General features: G+C 35.8%; 1 protein-coding gene across 1 annotated transcript; it reads right to left on the reverse strand.

The window, feature by feature from the left end:
* Nucleotides 1–758: 758 nt before the first annotated feature.
* Nucleotides 759–4987, reverse strand: LOC134245966 (uncharacterized). Its single transcript, XM_062728195.1, has 2 exons — nt 2215–4987; nt 759–2077 (listed from the first exon to the last, which is right to left on the reverse strand). Exons 1-2 carry the CDS (start codon nt 4985–4987, stop codon nt 759–761), a joined length of 4092 nt encoding a protein of 1363 aa, XP_062584179.1.
* Between the last annotated feature and the right edge of the window lie 20127 nt (nt 4988–25114).

Consider the following 25114-nt stretch of genomic DNA (forward strand, 5'->3'; position numbering starts at 1 on the left):
TGAAACCCGTACCGGGAAAATTTCCGGATCGGGAACTTTACACTCCCCCTCTGATTTTGTCAAAAATCACCATAACAACAAAAATTTACCCTGGGCATTCATTACGTTCATGAATATGAAAATAACATAACTAACTGTTACGTAAAATGTTGATACAATGTAGGGTACATTTGTAAAATAGTACATCAGTGACCAATGTGTATCTCACAAAGAGGACAAAAAATAGAATATTCACTCATCAACTTCCAACAAAAGAATTAGATCTGCTATTGGTCTTAAACACAAAACTTGTTTTCCATCCTTTACAATAGCTATTTCTACTTTTCTAACTTGTCCATCTCCACTTTCGAATGTTCGGTGCACGACTCCCAAAGGCCATTCATTGCGAGGGGACTCATCTTTGAGAAGGATCACATCTCCAGGCTTGATATTCCTTGACTGTTCTGTCCACTTTTCACGTTTTTGCAATTGGTGCAAATATTCCGACTTCCACCGTCGCCAAAATTCTTCTGCCAAGACTTGAACATTTTTCCAAGATGACTTAAGAGCATCCTTTGTTCCAAGGGGTGGAAATGGCTCGACATCTGGGTAAGTCTTCATGGTAAGTAGCATCGACGGCGTAAGTAGGTGTGGTGAGTCCGGATCACATGTCACATCCATCAGTGGTCTGTTGTTAACAATGGCGCATATTTCTGTCATGAGTGTTGTGAGTTCTTCGTGTGTCAAGTCTCTACCTTGTCGTTGCAATAACATGGAATTCAGTATACGCTTGACTGTCCCAATAAGTCGTTCCCACACCCCTCCCATGTGTGGGGCATGAGGAGGATCTTCCAAGTAGTGCGACAGTTCGAGAGAAAGTCTTGCACTGGTCCCTTCTCGATAAATTCTACGTTAATAGACAAATCTTCTGACGCTCCCACAAAATTGGTACCACGATCAGATCGGAATTGGGTCACGGGTCCACGTAATGCAACAAAACGTCTGAGCGCATTGATAAAAGACGAACTTGTGAGTTGTTCTATGATCTCAATGTGGATGGCTCTGGTCACTAGACAGGTGAATAATAGGCCCCATCGTTTCTGATTAGCACTTTCTCCTCTTGTGCGACGGAATGCCACCATCCACGGACCAAATGTATCAACGCCTACATATGAAAAGGGTGGACTTGGTTTGCAGCGATCCTCCGGAAGATCTGCCATCTTTTGTTGACTGAATTTACCCCGTAGCTTACGACACATCACGCACTTGCTGATGAAAGAGGAAACTTTTCTCTTCATAACAACAATCCAATATCCTGCCGCACGCACAGCACCCTCTGTGAAATGGCGTCCCTGGTGAAATACTTCTGAATGAAAGTAACCAATAAGCAAGTGACTGACATGATGGTTTTTCGGTAAAATTATTGGGTTGCGCTGTTGCCCACTCAGTTCTGCTTCATTCACTTTGTTCAGTCTCCCACCAACTCTAAGAACACCTTCACTGTCCAACACAGGAGAGAGAGATAGGATGGTACTGTTGTGTGGAATTCTGCCTGACTCTTTCATTTTCTTCATTTCTTCCATATAACTGTCTCTTTGAACACACGCAATTATTGCAATTTCACTGTCCATTAACAACTGAGGATGATCAAATCGAGTACAGGATGTCTCAGTCCTTCGTTTGCAGCGAGCCCAATACTTGATACGAGCAACTGTCCTAACCAGTCTGTTCCAAAATGAAAATCTTGAGAAGCGGTCTGAAAAGTGGTTTGATGTTTTAGAGCAATCTTCTGTACCCACTTCTTGCTTGCAGCTAGTGACTTCTGGTCGAACTTCAATGTCATGTTCTGGATTAACAAGTTCAAACTCTGACTTGGTTGTTATTTCAGGTGTCTCCACTGGACCACGAAGCCATGCTGAATCTTCAAGTTGTGACGCATCAATGGTACGAGTAGCTACATCTGCAGGATTACATTCTGTTCTAACGTGATGCCACTGCGATGGTTCACTAAAAAGACGTATTCTCCCAACACGATTAGCAACATAAATGTAAAATCTCCTTGTTTCATTTGAAATATATCCAAGCACAACTTGACTATCTGTAAAGAAGTGAAAGTTGTTCTGAGGAACCTTCAGCTGATCTCGCACATTTTCTGCGATCTCGGTGGCAAGTACAGCTGCACACAACTCTAGGCGAGGAATGTGTGCCCATGTGTTGGTGCAAGTTTTGCTTTACTTAGCAGAAAGCTGATTGTAGATTTTTTCTCATCACTCAACTTGAGGTACGCAACTGCTGCCACTGCATTCTTTGATGCATCTGCAAATACCAAAACCTCTCTATGGGTGGCATCCTCAAACGAGATATCGCTGTACATTCTAGGTATGTGAAGAGTCTCAAGGTAGCTTAAAGAGTTCATCCATGAGATCCATTTGTTGTACAGTGGTTCTGGTAATGGGTCGTCCCAATCAGTTTTACTGGTCACAGACATCATTTCACGAAGTAAGAGTTTTCCTTCAATAATGACAGGTTGTAAAAAGCCAATAGTGTCGAAGACACTGTTGATTACAGATAACAGTCCACGTCGAGTGTAAGACCTTTCAACAGAGCTGACTTTGAATGTAAAGGTGTCTGTATCTGTATTCCAAAGTAGGCCTAGACTTCTCTGGGTGGGAAGAGTAGCTGTTCCTAAATCAAGATCCTTTAAATCCTTTGCTAAGTCACCTTGGTCTAGCCCAATAAGCACCTCTCTGCTGTTTGACGCAAACTTGTGGAGTCTTATTCTGCCGTTGTCATGTAAGGCTTGCTTTGTGCGAAGGACAAGGTCAACGGTGTGTTCAACAGTTCTACAGGATACCAATCCGTCATCTACGTAGAAGCTCTCTCTGATAAGGTTCTGTACATCTTGGTCAGCAGTTTCTACAACTTTGCGGAATCCGTAATTGGCCACTGCTGGCGATGCAGTATTGCCAAATACATGTCTAGTCATTTGATAATCAACAAGGGGTTGATTGAAGTCATTGTCTTGATGCCATATAAAACGCAAATAACATCGTTGTTCTTCTGGTACTTTGAAATTATAAAACATATGTTGTACGTCCACGGTAATGGCTACCTTTTCCTGACGGAATCGAAGAAGGATACCAACCAGACTGTTCAGCAAGTCAGGTACTTGAAGAAGCACAAAATTCAATGACACATCTTGATATTTTGCCGACGAATCAAACACCACACGAATGCTCTCCGGCTTCTTCGGATGGAATACAGCGAACATTGGTAAGTACCATCGCTCAACATTAACGGGAAGTTTGGGAGCCAATTCTGCATGCTCATTCTGTAGAAGTTTCTCTACAAATTCGATGACTTGTTTTTTCTTTTCTGTGTTAGAACGCAAGTTGGCATCAAACGACTTGGCTCTATGCAGGGCCATTGACCGGTTGTCTGGTAGAGGTTGTCTACCCTCCCGAAAGGGTAATGGCGCTTCCCAAAATCCGTCGCTAGATCTATGAAAACTTGACTCCATGACGTGAAGAAACTTCTTGTCTTCTATTGAGAGGCCTGGTTTTTCATCACACGGTAGACGTGTAAAAATGTCACATTCTCTCACCAAGATCTCACTTTCACATGGAATCAAATGTGTGGCTCTTCCACTTGACAATATGGAAGTCTTCAAAACACTGACAGTCTCAGGTTGATGGGTCTTACCGAGGCAAACGTTCCCAATTATCACCCAGCCAAGGGGTAGTTTTTGACCAAAAGGTAAGACATCTGTTCCTATTCTTTGATCAAATACATGGTGTGCTGTTATTAGATCACGACCAATCAAAAGTTCAATATAGACACTCTCGTCAATCTCAGGAATACATTTCTCAATATCCTGTAAGTGTGAATAACCTCGCGCAACAGCTTTAGATGGAATCTCGTTCCTGTTGTCAGGTATCTCATCACATTCAATGAGGCTTGGTAATGTGAGAGTACATGATCCATCTAGTGAGCGCACTACATATCCCGATGCTTTCCGTCCAGATGTAACAGATCTCCCTGTACATGTTGATAGCACATATTCTGTCTCTTGGCCACGTATGTTGAAAGCATCAAAAAACGATGGTGATGCCAAGGATCTGTTGCTTTGGTCGTCTATCAGACAGTAAACTTTTCGTTCTCGATAACGCTCTCCCTCTGGAAACACCGACACTAACACAATTTTCGAACAAGATTTAGAAGTGTTTTGGGGTACATTACATATTTCTGTGCAACATGTATTCACATCAGACTGCTCCCCCTCCTGGACTTTCCAAGCTGCAGAGTCTGGATGAAGAATAGTCACATGTTCCGTCGAATTAAATCTTTCACACTTGACCGACTCATGACAGTTCTTTTTTAAATGACGTTTCTGGCCACAACATTTCAGACAATATCCTTTCTTAAAAAGGAAATCGATTTTCTCTTTGTAAGGTTTCTTACAGAGTTTCTGACAATCTCGCAGAGCATGGTTGGAATTTCCTCCATGAATGGGACACCGTACATAGGAAATGTCACTGTCAGCTTCATATTCATGACGATCTGGTGCTACAGTTGTTTTGCGAACAAATACGTCTGACTTTTGTGCCGGCTTTTTTTGTGGTGGATGCTGTGTGGTTGTATTCTGAGGTAAGTTCTCCAATATCAAACCAGGGTCGTTTCTAAGCCTAGAAAGGTCTCGCAAGAAATTCACCAACACTTGGAAAGGCACATAAGACACTCCATTGTTGACCTTGTATTTGTCACACGTTGTCATCCATTTCTCCCGAAAACGCTTTGGCAATTTTCGAACAAAGTCATTTATTCCAGTTGTGGAGTCAAAATATGCGAAGGCTGATCCATAGGCTTCATCACTTTTCAAGGATTCAACTTCAGCAGCTAGGTCGTACAGATCAAAGTAACGTTTCCTATCATTCTCCATTAACGGTGTAAAGTTAATGATGCGCTGCTTCATAGCATGTTCAACTGCTTCAGGGCTACCGTACTCCATGTCCAGTCTTTCCCATATTTGTGTGAGAGCCCTCTCTGGATTGCGAGCATTTGTAGTTCTTATATTTTCGCACTGCAGTTTACACCCTTGTCAGAGGTTGTTCAATAAAAGATCTAGTTGCTCCAATGGGATAGAATTGATGTCTTTCATAACATTTAGAAAACTGTGTTTCCAGGTAATATACCGTCCAGGTTCACCACTGAATTTCCAAAGTCTTTGTGGAATCATTTGATTCTTTACTACTGCCTTTGCAAGATCGAATACAGTGTCCTGCTTTGTGTTAGTCTGTTGCAAAACCTGGGGAACAACGGAAATCAATGAGTTCTGTATAGGTTCAGACACTTTAATATCATGCGCATCTACAATTGCAGGGGAAGGTATTTCATTCAGCACTGGATCAGGTGGAGGAGCGTTCATTCTCATATTTTCATTCAAATATCGCTCCATCAAATGTTCTTTATTGGGATCTTGATATTCACCAAAAACACTTTCACCAACATCTGAAAATTCCAAAACCTTTCTCACGGCTTCTAGTCCTAAGGTTGCCGCTTCCAGTTCTTTCTTACGTGCTAACACAGTTCTGCTGGCCTTGATGGCAGCCTCCTGTCTGATCAAATCTGCTTCTTCTTCTGCGCACGGGCCTGCTCGACCTTTGCAGTGTGATGTAATAGTGTTTCTGTTAGTTTAGAACTCACTCGAGATGCTGATTCATCAAACTGTTTCTTGCCCACACTGCTCATGATTCTTTGTGTCCTGAGACCTTGATCCATACAAACAGTCAGCCGAATAAACAGGATTTTTTACTGTAATGTTTCCAGATTTTATTTTTATTGGAACTGACACTCCGCCTCGTGAAGAGGGTAAAAAACTACAAACAATTAAAAAAGAATCATAAATATTTGACATACATATCATCTAGATTTACCAAAAAAACATAATAATTGACATTGACAATAATTTCTCGTACATGACTATAGATAAACAGACTGACATTTTGCTACAAATAATCCAGACATGTGAATTTAACAGTATCATAGGTATAATACAATTCAAATTTGTCCTAAACATTATTTTTCATGAAATTTTATGCATTTATATAATTACTTACTCCTGTGAGGCTAGGAAAAGACCAAGCACATGTTAAAATGCTGCTCCATTGACTTGGGCGGAAACATAAACAAAACACATAGTAATCAAACCTGTACCGGGAAAATTTCCGGATCGGGAACTTTACATCCATAATATTTAATTACTGAACATCAGAATCACAAATCATACATGAAGTGGTAACAGGTACATATGGTAAATAAATATAAGTTATGAAAATGATTTGCCCTCTAGCACCGCCAGTTAGCCTGCATTTTATAAAGGTATGCAGCTTAACCAAAATAACGTATGAATAAAATAATGTTTTTAGAGCTTCTCCAAATATGTAAACGTTGAAACATTATTTGTTTTGTTATATTGACCAAAAACAATACTGCCCTTAATTGACGGGAATGCACAATCACTGCATTCCTAGAACTTCTCCAATGCATGGGCAAAAGCAGTTCCCGTGTTTCAAATTCTTCATAGAGGGTTGTCGAAGTGAAAAGCAACCCTTGCAGTGTTTAACGAGTTCTGCCAAAAAAACCTTCTGTGCCTCCACCGAAATAGTTTCCACGGCATAAATTACAGGAACCGATGACTCTCCCCTAAGAAGCTGACCAATAATTAATCTTAGGCCACATGTACGCAGGTCCCCTTTTGCACAAACATTTTTTTTTTCAACGCACTACCAGGCTAACAAAAATGGCGCAACAAAATCAAGGATTTTGATTGGGCTGCAGACTGCGCAGGGATATGCGGAATTATCCTAAGGTGTAAAATATGATATCTTTCTCATAGCGGCATAAATTGAATTATCTGTGATAATATTGTTTAATTATCAAATTGTTTCAAGAGTGAAGAATTCTAATTAGCTAAATGCATAAGATTGAGACGTCGCCGTTGTTTTACGAAGAACTAATATAATTCTCTGTAATCACATCTGGACGTCAATTTTGTTTCCAATGATTGAAAATCACAGTAGAACAATGTAAGCCTTTTTGATAGAAACTGGTTGAGATTAAATCTTATTATATAAAACTTGGTTAACAATAAAAAAAAATGTTTGAATCATCTTATTGATTTTTTTTTTTCAGTCGGCACGATTTTATTGGGCTGGTCGCGTTAGGGGAAACATATTAGGCATTTTTTATTTTGGCCTTACGTACCGACTTCATGTCATTCCCAACGAAAATCTAAAAATGATATTTTATTTCTTATATATTTGTTTTCTTTTTATATTTGTATGACAAGGAAAAATAGGCACTATTTAGACTTTGTAATGGAAATGCACCATAACGTATCTATGTCATGTGACGTCATAATCTGAATTTTCCAAATGGCTCGTCGTGCAGTTTGCTTTCCATATGCAAGCGAATCTGACTATTTGACCAACTGCTGTCATTGAAAATTGAATTTCAATTTCAATATCATTTGTATATAAGGAAAGACATCAGTAAATGTAAATACATTGTATTAAAGAAATAAACAACAATGTTAAAAAGTTCTCTGGGAAATGAACTTTAAGTTTGTCATGTGATCAAATCCTGTGAAACCCGAAGGGATTCTCAGTAGATTTGACCACGTACCAACTAAAAGTTCATTTCCCAGTGAACTTTTGAACATTGTTGTTTATTACTTATATTTACATTTGAAACGAATACGAGTAAATTTTATCTATTACACGAACGGGCCAACGTATTGCTAATTTGCTATGTAGTGATGCGCAATGACCTAGAAGTTGTTTGGTCAAAATATCACATCGCTCTGTGATGCAGTCGCGCTTTGACCTCTGACCCCCAAATGAAATTAACACAGAATTGAACGTATTTTCTTTTCATCTAAGAAAAATAATATTTTCAAATGTAAATGTTGTGTTGTAAAAAAATAAAAATTAAAAGAATAGAATACTATACATTATACATGTGTAATTAGTTTTAACTACTTGTTTCGTATACAATATCAAATTAGTTTTAATTATTAAATAATATAATACCAAATTTTTATTACTTTACCCAAAAGTTATTTTGAAAGGTAAACTAGCCAACAAGAAAAACAACTCTTGCACTTGCAGTTGGCGACATAGTTTTTGCACTATTTTCAGAAATAAAGAAAATAAAGACAAGTATGCCATAGATGATTGTGTAGACAAGCTATTGTAGAAGACAATGGTAATAAACAGTTTGCAAGTGCATTTCCTCTCCTCTGAAAGTCAAATTGAATGCGATTCTGGGGACTCTCAAAGATATCATATAATGATTGCAATAATAATGATTGTTTTTATATGGCGCTTTTCTAGCATAAATGCTACTCAAAGCGCTTTACAATACATTATTACCCCAGCAGACCTTAACAATCCAGAATCTTTCTGAGTGCAAGCTGTCGTTATCAACGCTAGAACACTAACATTCTGACAATATCTTCAACTGTCTTCAGCCTGGTACCCCTTTTACACTTGGGTGGAAGGAGGAAATTCGTGTAAAGTGCCTTTCCTAAGGACACAACGTCGGCTTGATATTGAGATATCTAAGAGGGTAATTAAAAAAATACGTAGATGATGTTCCTCATCGCTATATTATTATTACAAGATTATAGATCAACACATTTTCGTAAATAAAAACATTTATTGTGTCGAAGTGTGAAGTTTCATTCCATTTGATTAAATTGAATTCATGCTAGCCAATTTTTAAAGCAACATGTTTTGTTACCACGGAGCAGGGTTAACTAACATTGTAACGTCAAAAACAACGTCGAGAAAGTTTCTCAAAATAACTGTGGTTTTTAATTTCATACACAGTTTGTAGCCTCTTTTCCATTCATAAAAACGTATCCATAACACTAAACACCTAGTTTGCTAACAATTGTGCAAATAAAGATTGTCATTATTTTCAAATTCATTAGGCCTACCGCGGAACTCGATTAAATCCGCAACAGTGAAGCGCACATCACGTTAAATGACGTTCTTAACTCTTTTGACAAGATTTTAATTTTAAAACCCTTTTCTTTGCAGAACATAAATCGTCTGATTTAAACTCGCTACGACTAAAAAATTGTATTTTCCATTTTATACAAATACACGGGTTATTTTTCATATATTTTCTGGTTTATACAGATTTTTTTTAAAGTTTGTTAAAGACGTTTCCCGAATGCAAAGCAATATTTCATTGCTACTCGCTGCTCCGTGACGTCCTCCAACGTAATTGTTTTTTGCCTTTTTTAATCAAGTCTACATTTAGAAACTGATATCTTTCAAATGGAACAATATATCACACTACCTGATATCATCTTAAGTAATACAACAGGAATGAATTTAAACATGTAAGTTTTATTTTGTTTCAGCTCCATTTATTTGAGTTCTGGCTATAGATACTATGAAGTAAAAATAAGTAAACTACGCAGTTTTGAGGTTGCTCCATGACCCCACTTTTTCCGTTCTAAATCCTTGATAATTTATGCAAATATGAAGATATATTTCAATTTTTAATTCAAATTATTCGATTTTGTTGTTAACTATGTGTACGAAATTTGGATATAATGTGACGTTAAAAAAAAAGTTAGGACAAAAGTCTACGAACTTTTTGAATGACCCTCGTATCTTTTTTTTTTTTGCAAAATACTTTGAAACTTAAAACGTAGTGATACGAGGTTCTACTACATAAAATTTAAAATTATCATTATAACACGCGCATTCCGTTTGGCTCAATCTCATTGACTTAAACTTTACATGTAAATGCCTATAGCTTTCTTGCTTCTCAACAAATCATAATGAAATTAAGAATATGAATTCGAATACTCAGTAGGTGTACTGAATTCCTATTTCATGCTACTTTCAAAAATCAATGCAGGGATGTGCATGCATGTGCGCGTGCAATGCGTTTAAATGACCAAAATACTTGATATAGTCGTAACGTTTCTTTGCTTTTTGATAAAATTCTTTGAAAATCATTTTTATAAAATATATTTATACCGTGAAAAAGATATTTAATATGGTCGTCATTTACATGTATGCATGTGGGTGCTATGCGTTAAACCACCATTTTACTTGATTGCTTTTTTTATGAAAATATAGGAAAAGGCACAAAAAAAAGTTGGGAAGCGTTTGGAGAACATATTTAATGGTATCTGTTACAATTAACACTTGTTTATGTTATTATAACAGAAGTTAATTAACACATGTTCATGTACTGTCACTGCCTTCATGCTGCAGTCATGTGCGTCTTCAGGCGTTCGCAACGAGCTTCCACTGCGTTCCCTTACCAAACTAATATGTTTGCTGCAGGCCTGCAGCAAGTCTGCTGCAAGCTTGCAGCAAACAAAATTGTTCGCAGGAAGAAAATTTTCTTGTTCGCAGATGATTGCCGCTAGCAGCGATCTTGTGGCAAACATTGCAGCAATTGCTGCAAGCTTGCAAATTCGTAGGAACCCAAAATGTTTGCAGGAACATTGCAAGAACCATACATGCTAATATAACGTTCGCAGCAAGTTTGCAGGAAACATTGCATGATTTGAATGTTTGCAGGAAGTTCGCAAGAACAGTAAACAAGTCAAATCAGCCAATGAAATTCAGATTGTACTGGGTCAACACAGAACTGGCCATTTTGAAATGTTTGAATTGAAGTTGTACATGTTTCAGTATTTTGTTAGAAATACATACCGTTTTGAATGATCAAAAGTGCAAAACTATGGATGTAGGTGTTCATTGGCATCCGTGAATATCTAATCGGTAAGATCTGATGTTATTTAATTTTGATGTAAAAAAAATCTTAAAAGCAGTTGTTTAAGTAACTGGTGTAACTCTAGGTCAAATCTAAATCTATTTATTATGAATTCAGTCCTCATTATAATATCAAATATGTATACTTCTTATATATAATAATGGATCCAAATCAGTTAATATATGTTTTCAAATGAATTAGTAACTGTTATCATGATAATATTTAATTAAAAATATATGTAAAGTTCTTAATGTTCTGTTCATATAAAAAGCTATATAGCACATAGATTTAAAAAAGTTTGGAAACTTTGTCTAGAAACATAAAGAGAGCCTATATCAATACTTCATAGAATTGCATCATTTCAGAAACATGTGGTGGATTTTCTCTAAAATTAACAGATTTAGGTCAGGACAAAAGCTTTCTGCGAACTTGCTGCTTGTACACAGGAATGTGTCAAAACCATAAGGAAATTGTTTGCTGCAAGTTAGCAGCAATGTTTGCTGCAAGCTTGCAGCAATGTTTGCCGCAGGTTTGCAGCAATGTTTGCCGCAAGCTTGCAGCAAGGTTTCCATATATGGAAAATCCAGTGTTTGCTGCAGACTTGCAGCAAACCTCATTTACATGGTAAAACGTTTGCTGCAAGGTTGCTTCAGACTTGCCGCAAACTTGTAGCAAACACCAAGGCTTTGTATTGACTGTCAAGCTTTCTTGAGATACATTGCCGCAAGCTTTCAGCAATGTCTGCTGCAAGTTTGCAGCAATGTTTGCTGCAGACGTGCAGCAAATATTTGCAGGAAGGCAATATTTTCGGTACGGGTTGTTGGAGATCTCACAGTACTGATACGGCGATCATACTACGTTTCTAGTGCATTTGAATCAGACCGCAATCACACAGCGCGTACATTCCTTGCTCGCTCAAAGCGATCACCGTCACCCGGCGTTCTAGGAGACCCTACCGCGTTCAGTGCAGTTCTCGCTGAGTTGTAACAGCGTTGTAGGAGACTCTACTGCGCTCAGCTCGACGTTTTTCTTTATTTAATCGTAAGGACGCCGTGCGTTTGCCGTTAGGACGGCAGCTCCGGTGTGACAGGGGGTTTAAGATCTGGCCTGGGGGCCATATAACTTAGACGAGCCCACTTTTGGTCTCAGTCCCACTTAGTAAAGGAATAAAGAAATATATAAAGGAATATATAGTCGAAAAGTAAGACCGAGATCAAAGGTGACCTCGTATACGTTTTATGGCCTCCAGGCCAGTTGGTTCTCTAGAATGGTCTCTTAAGCAAGGTTAAAGAGTAAGCAAGGCTAGCAAGCGTTTAATTACAAGTAAGTAGGGATCTACCGTCACGGCGTAGTGGGCAGCGGACGTGTTTTCGCTGTCCTCCGATCGACTTGACATTTTTCGCTAAAAAAGCGTTTATTTTCTTTCTACGACTGTTTGGAAAGAAATATATTGTGTGTTTAGTGTATATAAAGTGTGATTCTTTGTGCATTTACTGCACGTTTGGGATTTAAAATACCCTGAGAGAGCGAATATACCCGGTGTTTACCTGGTGAGTACCTACTCAGGTGTGATATTGACTCACGAGCAGAAGTCTATCTATACTTTGTATGCATGTGTTATAACTCAATACATTCTATATCGAATATTTGAAAAATGGATCAAATGCTGAAACCAGTATACTTGAAGAACAACGAGCTTCTATCTGAAAGCGATGATGAACGAATCACGAATTTTGAGATGCTTCAAGCTGTTACTTCGTGCGTCGGTGATGCGGTGAAATGCATCCAATTAGACCGCGATTTGTGGCGAATATATCTGACCAATGCCCACAGCAGAAGTAAAATTCTACTGGAAGGTTTCGATTTTAAAAATCAACACATATCTCCGTACGACACAAATCCATACTCCGCCGGCCTGGAAGGTCCAAGAGATCAAGCTTTAAAAGTAACAATTTGCGGCGTTCCCCTATCCGTGGACGACTCAGCGATACACGAGATGTTAACTAAACTAGGGGTTTCTCCGAAAAGCGATCTTAAGTATGAAAAGATCCGTAACCCGACCAACAACAAAATGACCAACGTCCTAAATGGGAACCGGTTCATCTACATCGATCCTCCATCAAAGGGACCACTTCCCCGATTCTCTTATTCCGCGGGCCTAAAATGCAAAATATTTCATAGAGGCCAAAATGTGGACAAACCCGCGGTAACATGTACCAAATGCTGGAAAGCTGGGCACTCAGTGCGCAACTGCACAAACGACCGCAAATGTGCCGCTTGCAAAACACCGGACATGACCCAGGAGATGAGTGTTGTCCCGAGTATGTTACTGGCAACCCCAAAAATGTGGAAACATTCAGCGGCGAAAAGAACATCCTATCCAACTTCTATTCCTGTAAATTAGACATCTATGGCGAATCCTTTACATCTGCAGAACAAGCCTTCCAACTCACCAAGGCCATTCGTGCCGGCAATCTGATCGCTGCAGAAAAAATCCGGGAAGCTAAAACCGCTCTGGATTGTAAATTCATTGGCAAATCCGTTTCCGAGTCACCACAGTGGCGACAAGATGCTGAATCAGTGATGGAGGAAATCATCGGTGCCAAGGTAGCCCAGTTAAAGGATATGAAGGATCTCCTTATATCATCAAAACCAAATGTCATCTTTGCTCATTCGGTTTACGACCGCTACTGGGGAACCGGGTTAGACGCGGAGAAAACCCTGTGCACAAACCCAGATGCCTGGCCTGGTAAAAATGTGATGGGCAAAATCATTCAGCGAATTGCAGATAAATGCAGACATAGACCACGCGCGGCGTCCCAACCAAGGCCCCAGCGCAAGGCCAAGCAGCAAGGAATTGACAGCTACTTAGGGTAAAATGTTTACTGTAAAATTTAGAAACTCTCCATTTCCTTTTTTTTCCCTCTCACTTTGTAAAGCAATATTTTTCCTTTTGTCACAATGTCTACCTTAAAATGTCTGTCGTTAAACTGTAGGGGGTTGAATGATTATAACAAAAGATGTATTTTGTATGAGTGGTTAAAAAACGTTGACTGCGACATAGCATTTTTGCAAGAAACTCATTTTGTATCAGAAAAGGAGACGCAGTACAATGCAAGATGGCTAGGGTCTTCTTATCATTGTTTTTCTAATTCCCCCCACAGTAGGGGCGTTACAATATTGTTTGAAAAAGAATTCTCATTTAAGTTTATAAATCAACACAGATCTAATGACGGTCGCTTCATATTGTTAAATATTGAACACGATAACAAAAATATAACCCTTATCAATATATATGCGCCAAACACTGAAAATTTAAGGTCTGATTTTTTCAAAAAGGTTTCTAAATGGATATCGCAATATAGTTTAAATGAAGAAAACGTAATTTTTGTTGGCGATCTCAATTGTGATTCAAACAACAAGAGAGACAAAAGCGCAAAAATATTGCAAGATACAATTTCTAAGTTTTCATTTCTTGATCTCTGGTTAAATTTAAATCACCAGAAAAATGGTAATACTTGGTGTGACGGGCAAAACGTACCTAAAAGTAGAATTGATTACGTATTTTTCACTGACAACTTCTGCCACAAACCTTTAAATTTCTTTCTACGAAAACCGCCAAATGTTTCTAAGTCAAGATTAAGCGATCATCTTGCTCTCGTTTTTAAATGTGAAATTTCTGGAAATACACGCGGAAAAGGTTATTGGAAGTTAAACACATCGATCTTAAAAGAATCGGCGTATTGTGATTTAATCAACAATTTTTTCGCTGACCTACCCGAAGAAATTAGAAATAACAGCAATTGTAAAACTAAATGGGAACTAATTAAGTTTAAAATCAAGAAACTTAGTATTGACTACTGTAAAAACAGAAACAAAACTCAAAGGGAAAAAATACAAAAGATCGGAAATGAAATTGAACAAATGGAAAATAAGCACTTTACAGAAATAGATATGATACGAAAAAAAGATCTCGAAAATCAACTTGATAATTATTATGAAAACAAGGCAAAAGGAGCACAAATTCGATCAAGAGCAAGATGGATAGATGAGGGTGAAAAGAATACAGCATACTTTTTAAGACTCGAAAATAAACATCAATCACATAACGTTATAAACAGAATCAGAGTCAATGAAAAAATCCTTACCAAGACCGACGATATACTTAATCAACTATGTTTATTTTATGAAAACTTGTATTCATCTCAGAAAATTACAGCTGAAAGAATAAATAATTACCTACGCGATATTGAAATACAAACTAAGCTTACTGATGACGAGAAAGATTTCTTTGACAAATTTCCTACATTAAAAGAATGTTCCGAGGCAGTATTTGAAATGAAAAACAACAAATCCCCTGGACTCGACGGCTTACCGGTTGAGTTTTACAAAATGTTTTGGAAACATTTAAAACAATACATGTATGATGCGCTTATTAAATCTTACGAAGAACAAGAATTAACAAATACACAAAAATGTTCCGTTTTGTCTTTAATTCACAAGAAAGTTGATCTTGATAAACCTCAAAATTACCGTCCCATAAGTTTAACAAATTGCGATTACAAAATTATAGCCTGCGTCTTCTCTCGGCGTTTAAAAAAATTTATAAATAAATTAATTAACCCGGATCAGTCTGGGTATTTAAAAGGACTATATATAGGTAGTAATGCAAGACTTATTTTAGATATCTTTGAATACTGGGAAAGAAACAACGAATCGGGTATACTGTTATTTGCTGACTTTCAGAAAGCGTTTGACTCAGTTGAGTGGGAATTTCTGATTCAATCAATGAAGAAGTTTAACTTCGGTGACAACTTTGTCAGATGGATCAAAGTCTTATATACAAACCCTTACTTTCACATAAAAAATAATGGCTGGATTTCTAGAAAATGTCAGATGAATAGAGGTATCAGACAGGGATGTCCTGTCTCAGCTATATTATTTCTATTTGTAATGGAAATCTTATCTATAAAGGTAAATAAATCAGATAATGTTCAAGGTTTTAAAATATGTAATACGCAAAAGGAAATAAAATGCATACAGCATGCGGATGATAGTACTTTTCCAGTCAAAGATGAAGAATCTCTTAAACATGTAATTAAAATCATTGAAGATTTCGGGTCGATTTCCGGCACAAAGTTGAACTTATCAAAAACAGAATGTATTCTATTGGGAGATCTTAAAGAAGACATGGAAGGGGAGACATCTCTACATGGTGTCAGAATTAACTCTAAAACAATAAAATGCCTCGGCATATACATCGGGCATGACGAAGCAGAAAGAAATGAGAAAAACTGGCTATGCAAATTAAGAGAATTTGAAAAAATACTTGACTCTTGGCGAAGCAGAAAATTAACTATTTTTGGAAAATGTCAGATTATAAATTCTCTATTAATTTCAAAAATATTATACACTGCTTCCATATTAGAGAATCCAGAGCAATCTTTCATCAAAAGTCTAAACAAAATAATAATCTCCTTCATTTGGGGCAACCGCGAAAGAATAAAACGCAAAACCTTAATTAGAAGCATAAACGAAGGCGGAATCGGTATCACTGACTTTGAGTCTAAAGTCAAAGCTATTAAAGCCTCATGGGTTACAAAGATTACAAAAGATAAAAGCAGTCTACTCTCTCTCGTAAATGCCGTTTTATACAAAAATAATATAGATTTTGCGTTTTTAACAAATTCAAGTGTAACAAATTACAATGATCTCATACTAAACTCCCTTCCTGAGTTTTATAAAGAGGTTGTCTTGGCTTTTAATGAATGTAAGGATAATACTTTTACAAATCTTGCAAATCAGAATATTTGGCTTAATAAAAACATTTGCTTTAAAGGTAAACCACTATTCTTTCCGAATTGGACCAAAGGGGGTCTTTTGTTAGTAAAAGACCTCTTTAATGACAATGGTTTCAAAACTGTAAATGAAATTAAAGAAAAATTAGCATCCACTAATAATTTCCTTTGTGAATATCTAATGGTAAAGACCGCCTTAAAGAAACACTATTCACGCATAAACATGCAAACTATAAACTTCGTAAACACAAACGCTAATCAACAATTCTATTTTGACGGAAAATTTGAAGATATTTCTAATAAAAAATCTTGTTTTTTCTACAACATTTTAATAAAAAAGAAATCGCACAAGCCAATCATGGAAAATATCTGGTGTAGAGAATTCCAAATAGATAAGAGTCATTTCGATACTATATATAAAAATAAAGTTCGCTCATTATTTGATAAATCTGTATCAGAATTTAGTTATAAGCTACTACATAATCTGTTGACTACTAATCTATCCGTTAGTAAGTGGGATAAAAACAACAGTGGCAACTGTGATTTCTGCGATACACAAGAAAATATCAAACATTTGATTTTCGAATGTGACTTGATAAAGCCAATCTGGAGTAAAATTTCTCAACTAATAAAGATAGATATAACATGGAAAATGATTGTTATAGGCTTTATTATTTTCAACAACAAATACACTCTTATTTCAGATAATACATTGTCATTCTTGGCGTGTAATATTTACAAATATAAAATGAAATGTAGAATTGTTAAAGACCAGGTTACATATGAAGGAGTGTGTCACTTTTTAAAAAACGCGCTGATGCAATTGTATTTTACTATTAAAAAGACAAAATGTATAAATTCAGATTTTAAAATTCTCGAACTGTTGTCACAAAACTTATAATAATATGTATATTAATTGTATCAATTTTATATGTACTTGAGGGTGAGCTGGCCCTCTGCATGTACATCCATGTGGCAGGACAATATGGACTGTGAAGGTGAACTGTAAAAGGAAGTCCTGCCGCATGATATTACTGTCAACTATTCTGTTTGTAAAATTTATGTATATTCTACTATAACCTTATATTGGGTTTTATTAACATGATGTCACTGCTGCATGTTTTTGAAGCAGCTAATTATCGTCTATTGAATTGTATAATCATGATGTCATTGTTACCAACTATATTTATAATAGAGCTACTTTTTACTAAAAGCATACACTATATTATATAAGTTTATGCTTGATATATTTACTTAACAAAATTACTCTTGATTTACCTTTTATACATGTATAAATTTTGTTACCGATCCAGGGAGCCCCTGGCACCCCTGGTGAGGTATATGATGAGGGCCTCTGCGGAGGTGATGCCTCAAATATGAAACTATGTATGTATTAGAAATAAAATCTTTTATTCAAAAAAAAAAAAAAAAAAAAAAAAAAATTACAAGTAAGTAGTTACCTAGAGCTCGACAAAGTAATCCTAAGCATGTCAATTGATGAACATAAGGGGTGTCAACGAATATTCGAGTACTCGACTATTGTTCGATTATACCGACTATCGACTAAAATTTCTTCAGTTGAATTTTTTGTTAAAAATGTGGTTCATTATAGTAATTTTGAATTCAAGGCAATAAACATAAATTTGCCCATTTCATTTGTTTACAGATCAATATTTTCGTATGTAAAATTAAGACTATAGAAATTATTTGTATGTCGATGTATGTTAGGCAAACAAGTCTTCAAAATCTACACTTTTGATAGTTAAAAAAGAAATGGAAAAACAGTGGTATCAAGGTTATGTGAATCTGAGCCTGTATTCAGCAGTGTAACATCAAACAAGATGTATCATATTCCGAATCAGTCTAACATATACACAGTCTTCAAGTGAAACTTTCCCAAAGTACGTTCTTCGCAAAAATGCAAAAAAAAAAAAAAAAAAAAAAAAAAAAAAACCAGAGTGGGAAAGATAAATCACAAACATGATTATTAATGAATGTCTACCTCTTGTTTTTATAAATGGAGAGGGCAATTGTGTAGTTATGTAGATTCAAATTATCAAGTTTCAACATGCAATTCAATACGCGTAAACTCTGACGTGATACAGCTATTCAGAAAGAATAATTAAACAGCTATTACAAAGTTATAAATACATATAAATTTGGGGACATTTATTAGCGTAATTAAACAGGTTTTTTTCCTGAAATTAATTTCATAGAATCATTTTAACTTGTATTGATTATTTGCACATGATTAAAATTTATACAAAGCTATCTCTCTCTGTTTTTATAAGAGACACGCTTTAATTGTTTACCAGTCAAAGAATAATGACAGACACGTAAAAATGACATCAATTATTGGATACATGTACCAGCGTTATGTAAAGAAAGAAAAAAATACGAGCGTTTAATATCCTGACTTTATATAAAATGTGCAGCTCATATATAGTACTTTAATATTAAATACATTGGATACATTGTACTTCGTAAATGTTTACAATTTAGAAATTCGTTGTATAATGATGATAGCGTAGCTTGAATACTGTAAACTAGTCTATCAAAGAAAAATAGTGAAAATTGCACGAAAAAAAAAAATAAAAATTAAACGATTATTCGTTTATCGTTCGACTAAAGCATCCGACTATTCGACAAAGCTGTCCGAATAAAATTGACATCCCTAAAAAATATGCATATATTTTAATCAACAGTAGATTTGCATGGGAACCGCTAAGAACTCAGTTGCAGGTCTTTGGGCTTCTTTTAAAACAACTTAAATCTGAAAAAAAAAACGTGTGCATATATTTACCATAATAGTAAATAAGTACTCTATTTGGTCCAATTAGAACAAAACAAAGAATTGTATGAAATGTATGCCTATGAGGCTCCTTATACAGTGTCTTTGAATCTGACTGGTTCGCTCCTCAATCATTAACTAAAATATGAAATTCATGGTCCCCCGGATGGGTCCATGTTTAGAAAGGCTTAAAATGGGGCATTGTTATTCACATATTAAAAATAATTATATTTTAATATTATTTATTCAACATATTTCAGGCAATGCATTACGTGAAGGAACCGGACTCAATTTGTGCTTGCATTTAATTAAAACTCGTGTCCTTTGTGTTGTTCCACCAGCATGTAAGTATATTTCAGATTCTGGGATATACGTGAGCATGTATATGTAAACGTTAACACTATATATTTACAGTGCCCCATGTATATGTTTGCCTTAAAGTTTCTAATCAGTTGTTGATAAAGAATCCATTTCGAGTCAGATTACCTGACGGGAGCTTAAAAACTTGTTCTGACAGGAAATTTCTTCTCTGTAAGCACAGCTTTAACACAGACAGCTTTAACAGCCCCGTTACAGGCTGCATTTACGAAATACTTAATAATTCTCCTGTCCAAGAAACAACTCTTTTTATTTCATCAGCTGCAAAGTTTGTTTCAAACAGTTTGTAGGGGAAACAGGAGATCCACGTAGAAGAGTCAATAATCCCCGTTTGACCATTATATAGGACAAAAATCTCGTTGTGTAACATTCAAACCTTAGAGGTCTAAAATGTGAGGACAAGACAGTAGTGGTGATCGACCATAGCCTAAGATGAACAGATGATCAGAGAAAAAAGCAATGAAAAGATCTGGATGCTAAGACTGAAGTCATTCCACCCTAGTGGAACAACAACATTAATGACTTCACAAGGATGAACGTGAACGAGACCCAATCCTGGGTCGTAACAAAGAAGTTCATTTTTCTATATAAAAAAATACGTAAACTTTACCGTTAATTTGCATTAAGAATTCTGGAACAACACAAGCAGATATTCATAAACTTTTTAAAATAGGATACACTGTATATATGTATTAAGAATTTGAAAATGTTTATCGGATAAAAGAATATCAGATCAACATCTTCAAATTCTTAGTATATCCTATTTTAACAATTGCTTTTCCATATTATCTTTCGTCAATTTCTCTTTATCTTGGAAAGTTACGCTATTTTGAGAGAATAAGACAGTTGACGGTTTACTACACGGTCATAATTACATGTAATTAGTGATATTCAATTCGTTTAATGATTTAAAGAGTACATTCGATACACCGGACGCATTTCCTAGCGCTCCGCTTTTTTTCAACAACTGATTGGAAACTTAATATTAAAGATGTGACATTGGATATATATTGTAAAAGTAATTTTAGTATTATTTAATTTGTTTACTATTGTCATTTTTTTTTGTTTGTTTCCCTAATTTGTTTTTATGACTTCTTACCTTTTTCTTTCTCCCGAGGAAAGGACAAGTCGTCTTCGAAAAGTGGACAATTCTTATTGTTCGTGTCGTTGGACATTTATAGTGTTTTAGTAAAATTCTATCCAGGACAAATTTCACCATTTTTTAAATTCCAAACATTGATTTTCATTAACAACAATAGCATTAGATTCAAATGGAAAATTGTTTGCAGTATGAAGCGTTGCTTACTTTTTCTCACAATAAAATTATAGATATGAGATATATATGAAAATAATATTTCCCATCATTATTATCTAATTCTAAATAGAAAACATAATGAAGCGTTGCCATTTAAATCAGAATATCAAATGGTTTTCTGTGGTTGTAAAATGATATGCTTCTATCAACAAGAGTTATCTTTCGATTATCGCCTTTGAAAATATTTTTTAGTGAAACAAAATATTATCTAAACAATTGTGTATCTGAAATTTCTATAACAATTAAAAAACTTACAAAAATTTTAATTTAATTTTTAAATTAAAAAAAAAAAAATTCCTACAGGACTTTAATTTACCATGGGAGAATTTAATTTCCTAGCGGAGTTTATTTTTCTAAAGGAGAAAAAATATCCTATAGGAAATAAATTTCTTCCTTAGAAAAATATCTTCCCATATGATTAAAATTCCCATAGAGAGAACAAAATTCATTAGGGGCTGTATTCGGCCCCGTGTCCAAATCAAATAATGTGCCTCAAAATAATTTAATAGAGTGTATATTTTCATAAAATTACCAAATTTAAATTGTCCAAAGCTCTACTTATTGTCCCCCGCTTGAAAAGTGGGGGATATTAATTTGGGTTTGTCCGTCCGTCCGTCCGTCTGTCCGGCCGTCCGTCCGTCTTTCTGTCTGTCTGTAACGCTTTCGTTTCCACACGATATCTCGAGAACCCTTTGAGCTTTTGCAATGAAATTTAGCATAGCAACTCCCTATGGACTAAAGAAGACCCCTATTGATTTTGAGGTCAAAAAGTCAAAGGTCAAGGTCATGAATAAGCAAATTCTGTCTGTGAAAACACTTTCGTTTCCACACGATATCTCTAGAACCATTTGAGCTATTGCAATGAAATTTTACATAACAACTCCCTGTGGCCTAGTGAAGACCCCTATTGATTTTGAGGTCAAAAGGTCAAAGTTCAAGGTCGAAATTTTATACATTCTGTCTGTGTGTAACACTATCATTTTCCGGGCGATATTCCAGGAAGATTTTGAGCTTATGCAATGTAATTTTATACCAAAACTCCCTAGGACCTCTCTCGCCCCTCTCAAAGTGCCCCGCCCCGTTTGTTTATTAGTATTTATAGTATTACATGTCGCTATTTTTAGCGCAGGGGCATGAGGCGAGTTATTGCATATGAAACAGGTTATCGGCGGACTTTATGTTCTTGTTACATCTATTAGAACTGTTTAATAAAGGCTAAATAAATCAAACACCATGGATTGTGTAAAATTTTGAGAATACCGAACATGAATATATACATGTGACTTCAGTTCTGCATATACTTCACGGCTGTGTAAAGCGATTCCGTGGTCTAGTGGTAATGTCTCTCGCTTCACATGCGAGAGGTCCCGAGATCGAATCCCGGTCGATCCTTTCTTTTTTTCTTTTCTTTTTTTTTTTTTACATACATGTACTTTTCTTTTTTTTTTTACTAAGTGATAGTATTCAGCATGTGAAATGAAAAATTTACGAGGTTATAAAATCATCATTACAGTGTGATAAATTTTCCATATAAAAAGAATCTTCTATACACATAATAAGAATAAGCAATCAAATCTTTATATGCATATTGACATAAATGTATTTTATTTGCCTCAGTATACATGTATACATTTAATAATTCCCCCAAATTCAGTCGGGGGATCCTTTTTTTCCCTAAGGGGGGGACACGAATTCTCTGAATTAGCTTGTTTTTTGTTTGAATTTAAATATAGTGTTTTTTTGTGATAACGTTGCGCAATTTTGACGTTGCTTTAAGCGACGTTATGGTAAGAGGGTTACGTCGGATTTTAAAATAATTTGTATTTTTATTTTACTACATGTATTTTAAATTTTATTTTAACAAATATAAATGTTCACATTATTCATGAAAATGCTAAGCCTTTTTTAATTTAAAAAAGAAAAAATCTTTTTAACAATCGTTTTTGATTTTTCTACTGCTGGAAAAAGGCTGTCGGTTAAAACTGTTTATACTGATATTAAATGTTACTGGGAGTATTTCAAAAATAAACAATTCTAAAAACATAGATTTTACAAGTTTTTATACTGTATTTGGCTCACTTAACAAAACATATCTTAATTTTACATTTTATAATAAAATGTGGTGTAAGAAGCAGTCTCATTTTCCCCCTGGATAAAAATTAATTTTAAGGCACTGATAAAAGAAGATTAAAAACGAGTTTGTTTCCCGATGTCTTCCATATACTCAACAGCGAGTCTTGATAATAATACTACGTGAGAAGCATTATTTAAACGAGGACCTTGTTGAATACGATTGTTATACACCGAATTATATCCCCACACAACGGAGTTGGAGGGGGAATGATAACCCCAAATCGATGGTGTGTTTTTTGTGGGTAAATCCTTTTGAAACGAAAGTATAACGGAAGTGTATAAACAAGGATTTACTTTGATTTATTTACGGCATTGTTTTTCCAATATTGTTACATTACAATGAACTAAATAAAAATTTTACTAGAACTACCTTTTTTAACATACGTGCCTAGATGTATATCAAACGTAAACAAAATAGATACGCTGTGAAGGTTTAAAGAGGAAATGAAAATAAAGGTTTTATTGAAATGATTATACATAAAAATGATTATACATAATATATAAAAAGTACCTTCATATTCTACTAGATAGCCATTTTTGGAAGTAATAAAGTTCATTAAAAACGATGTACTAATAATGCTCATTATTATAGTGAACATTCTCAACCTTACAAGCATATGTACTGAATTACAGATAAAATCAGATGCAAGTTCAAAAAGCTGAGTTAGAATGGATGAGAAAACAGCAAATGAAAACTTCTCTTTCAGAATTGCAATACCTTATACATGTACCTATAATGCTTATTCTGAGCTTATTTAAAAAACTTCAATTTAATTTACTCCTCAAATGGATCTTCGTCTGACACTGACTCGTCTACTGGGTCTGGGAAAACTGTAGCGTTTATCAACAAACTTTTTCCCAAACTTGGACAGATTTAAACGATCCTTTGTATGACCCCGGGCCTAAATACCTATCACGGCTACGACATGTGCACAAACGCCCACCACACGGGCCCCGGCTTTACACCGACAGTAACATCCAGTGATGCTTGATTCGTCGTAACGGATCTATAGGAGATATGACTTCGATGAAATATGTCTACTCTGAATTTTGATTCGCAGCAAATTTGGGTCTTCTTTGTGTATCAAGATATCACTCCCGTCTTGAAAGTGTTCCGCTGCATAACTGCTGGCAAGTTTGAGCTGGTCTATCCCGCAAGTTATGTTCCTAATTTCATCCTCGTTTAAATGGGGGGGCCCCCCAAAAAAACAAGATTTGTAGGATTTTTCCATATGGCTACACGTGAGTGGAGTTTCTTTTGGGTTCAACTTCCTCCTTAAGGGGGGTTCACTTGTTTTGCAAGAAACTGCATCTTGGCAGGAAAAGCCCCTATGGCCCTTTTGTCACCTGTACAAAATTATTGCAATTTCTTTAAGATTTTCAGACTTTTAATGTTGCATATGAAAAAAAAAATAAAAAATTTTATGTATATTCATGACGAACCTGAAGACAGTGGTGGATAATACTTATTTGAGATGCTGCATACAATTTTGACAAAGTTGCCAATAAAAGGTACTTGGCTTGTTGGTAGAATACAATCAAGCAGCTTCCATCTCTTGATGCGACTGTTGGCCGACTTCGCCACCCATGGGACTAAAAAAAATGCAAGAAACTTATAAAGACATAAAACTTATAAACACTTAAAACGTGACTCTAATTAAATTGGTTAAGATTTCATTGACATCAATCTCAACATACCTTAGTTACAAGACGACTTGTGTCTTCATAAAGGCTGGTATAATAGCCTGAATACCAATTTTCAAGGTACGAAACAGAGTCCCTGAATCCCCCTGTCGACGACGAAAAACGCCCTCCTCCTCGATCCATTTTTAATCATCCTCCCTGTTTAAACTCATGATGTGATGGAGGATGGCTGCGTCGTTGTTCCTCGCAAGATAGGGTCCAATAACA

This window comes from Saccostrea cucullata, unplaced genomic scaffold (assembly GCF_032062105.1).
Source record: "Saccostrea cucullata isolate Sc308-1 unplaced genomic scaffold, CSIRO_AGI_Scuc_v1 ctg4574, whole genome shotgun sequence".
NCBI classification, from domain to species: Eukaryota; Metazoa; Mollusca; class Bivalvia; order Ostreida; family Ostreidae; genus Saccostrea; species Saccostrea cuccullata.

Bases quoted from the DNA above. Each gene is read 5' to 3' on its own strand.
- LOC134245966 (XM_062728195.1), bottom strand. From the start codon at position 4,987: ATGGAGTACGGTAGCCCTGAAGCAGTTGAACATGCTATGAAGCAGCGC. The intron at 2,078-2,214 runs GTAAAGCAAAAC...ACTTCTTTACAG, and splicing joins TACAATCAGCTTTCTGCTAA to ATAGTCAAGTTGTGCTTGGA.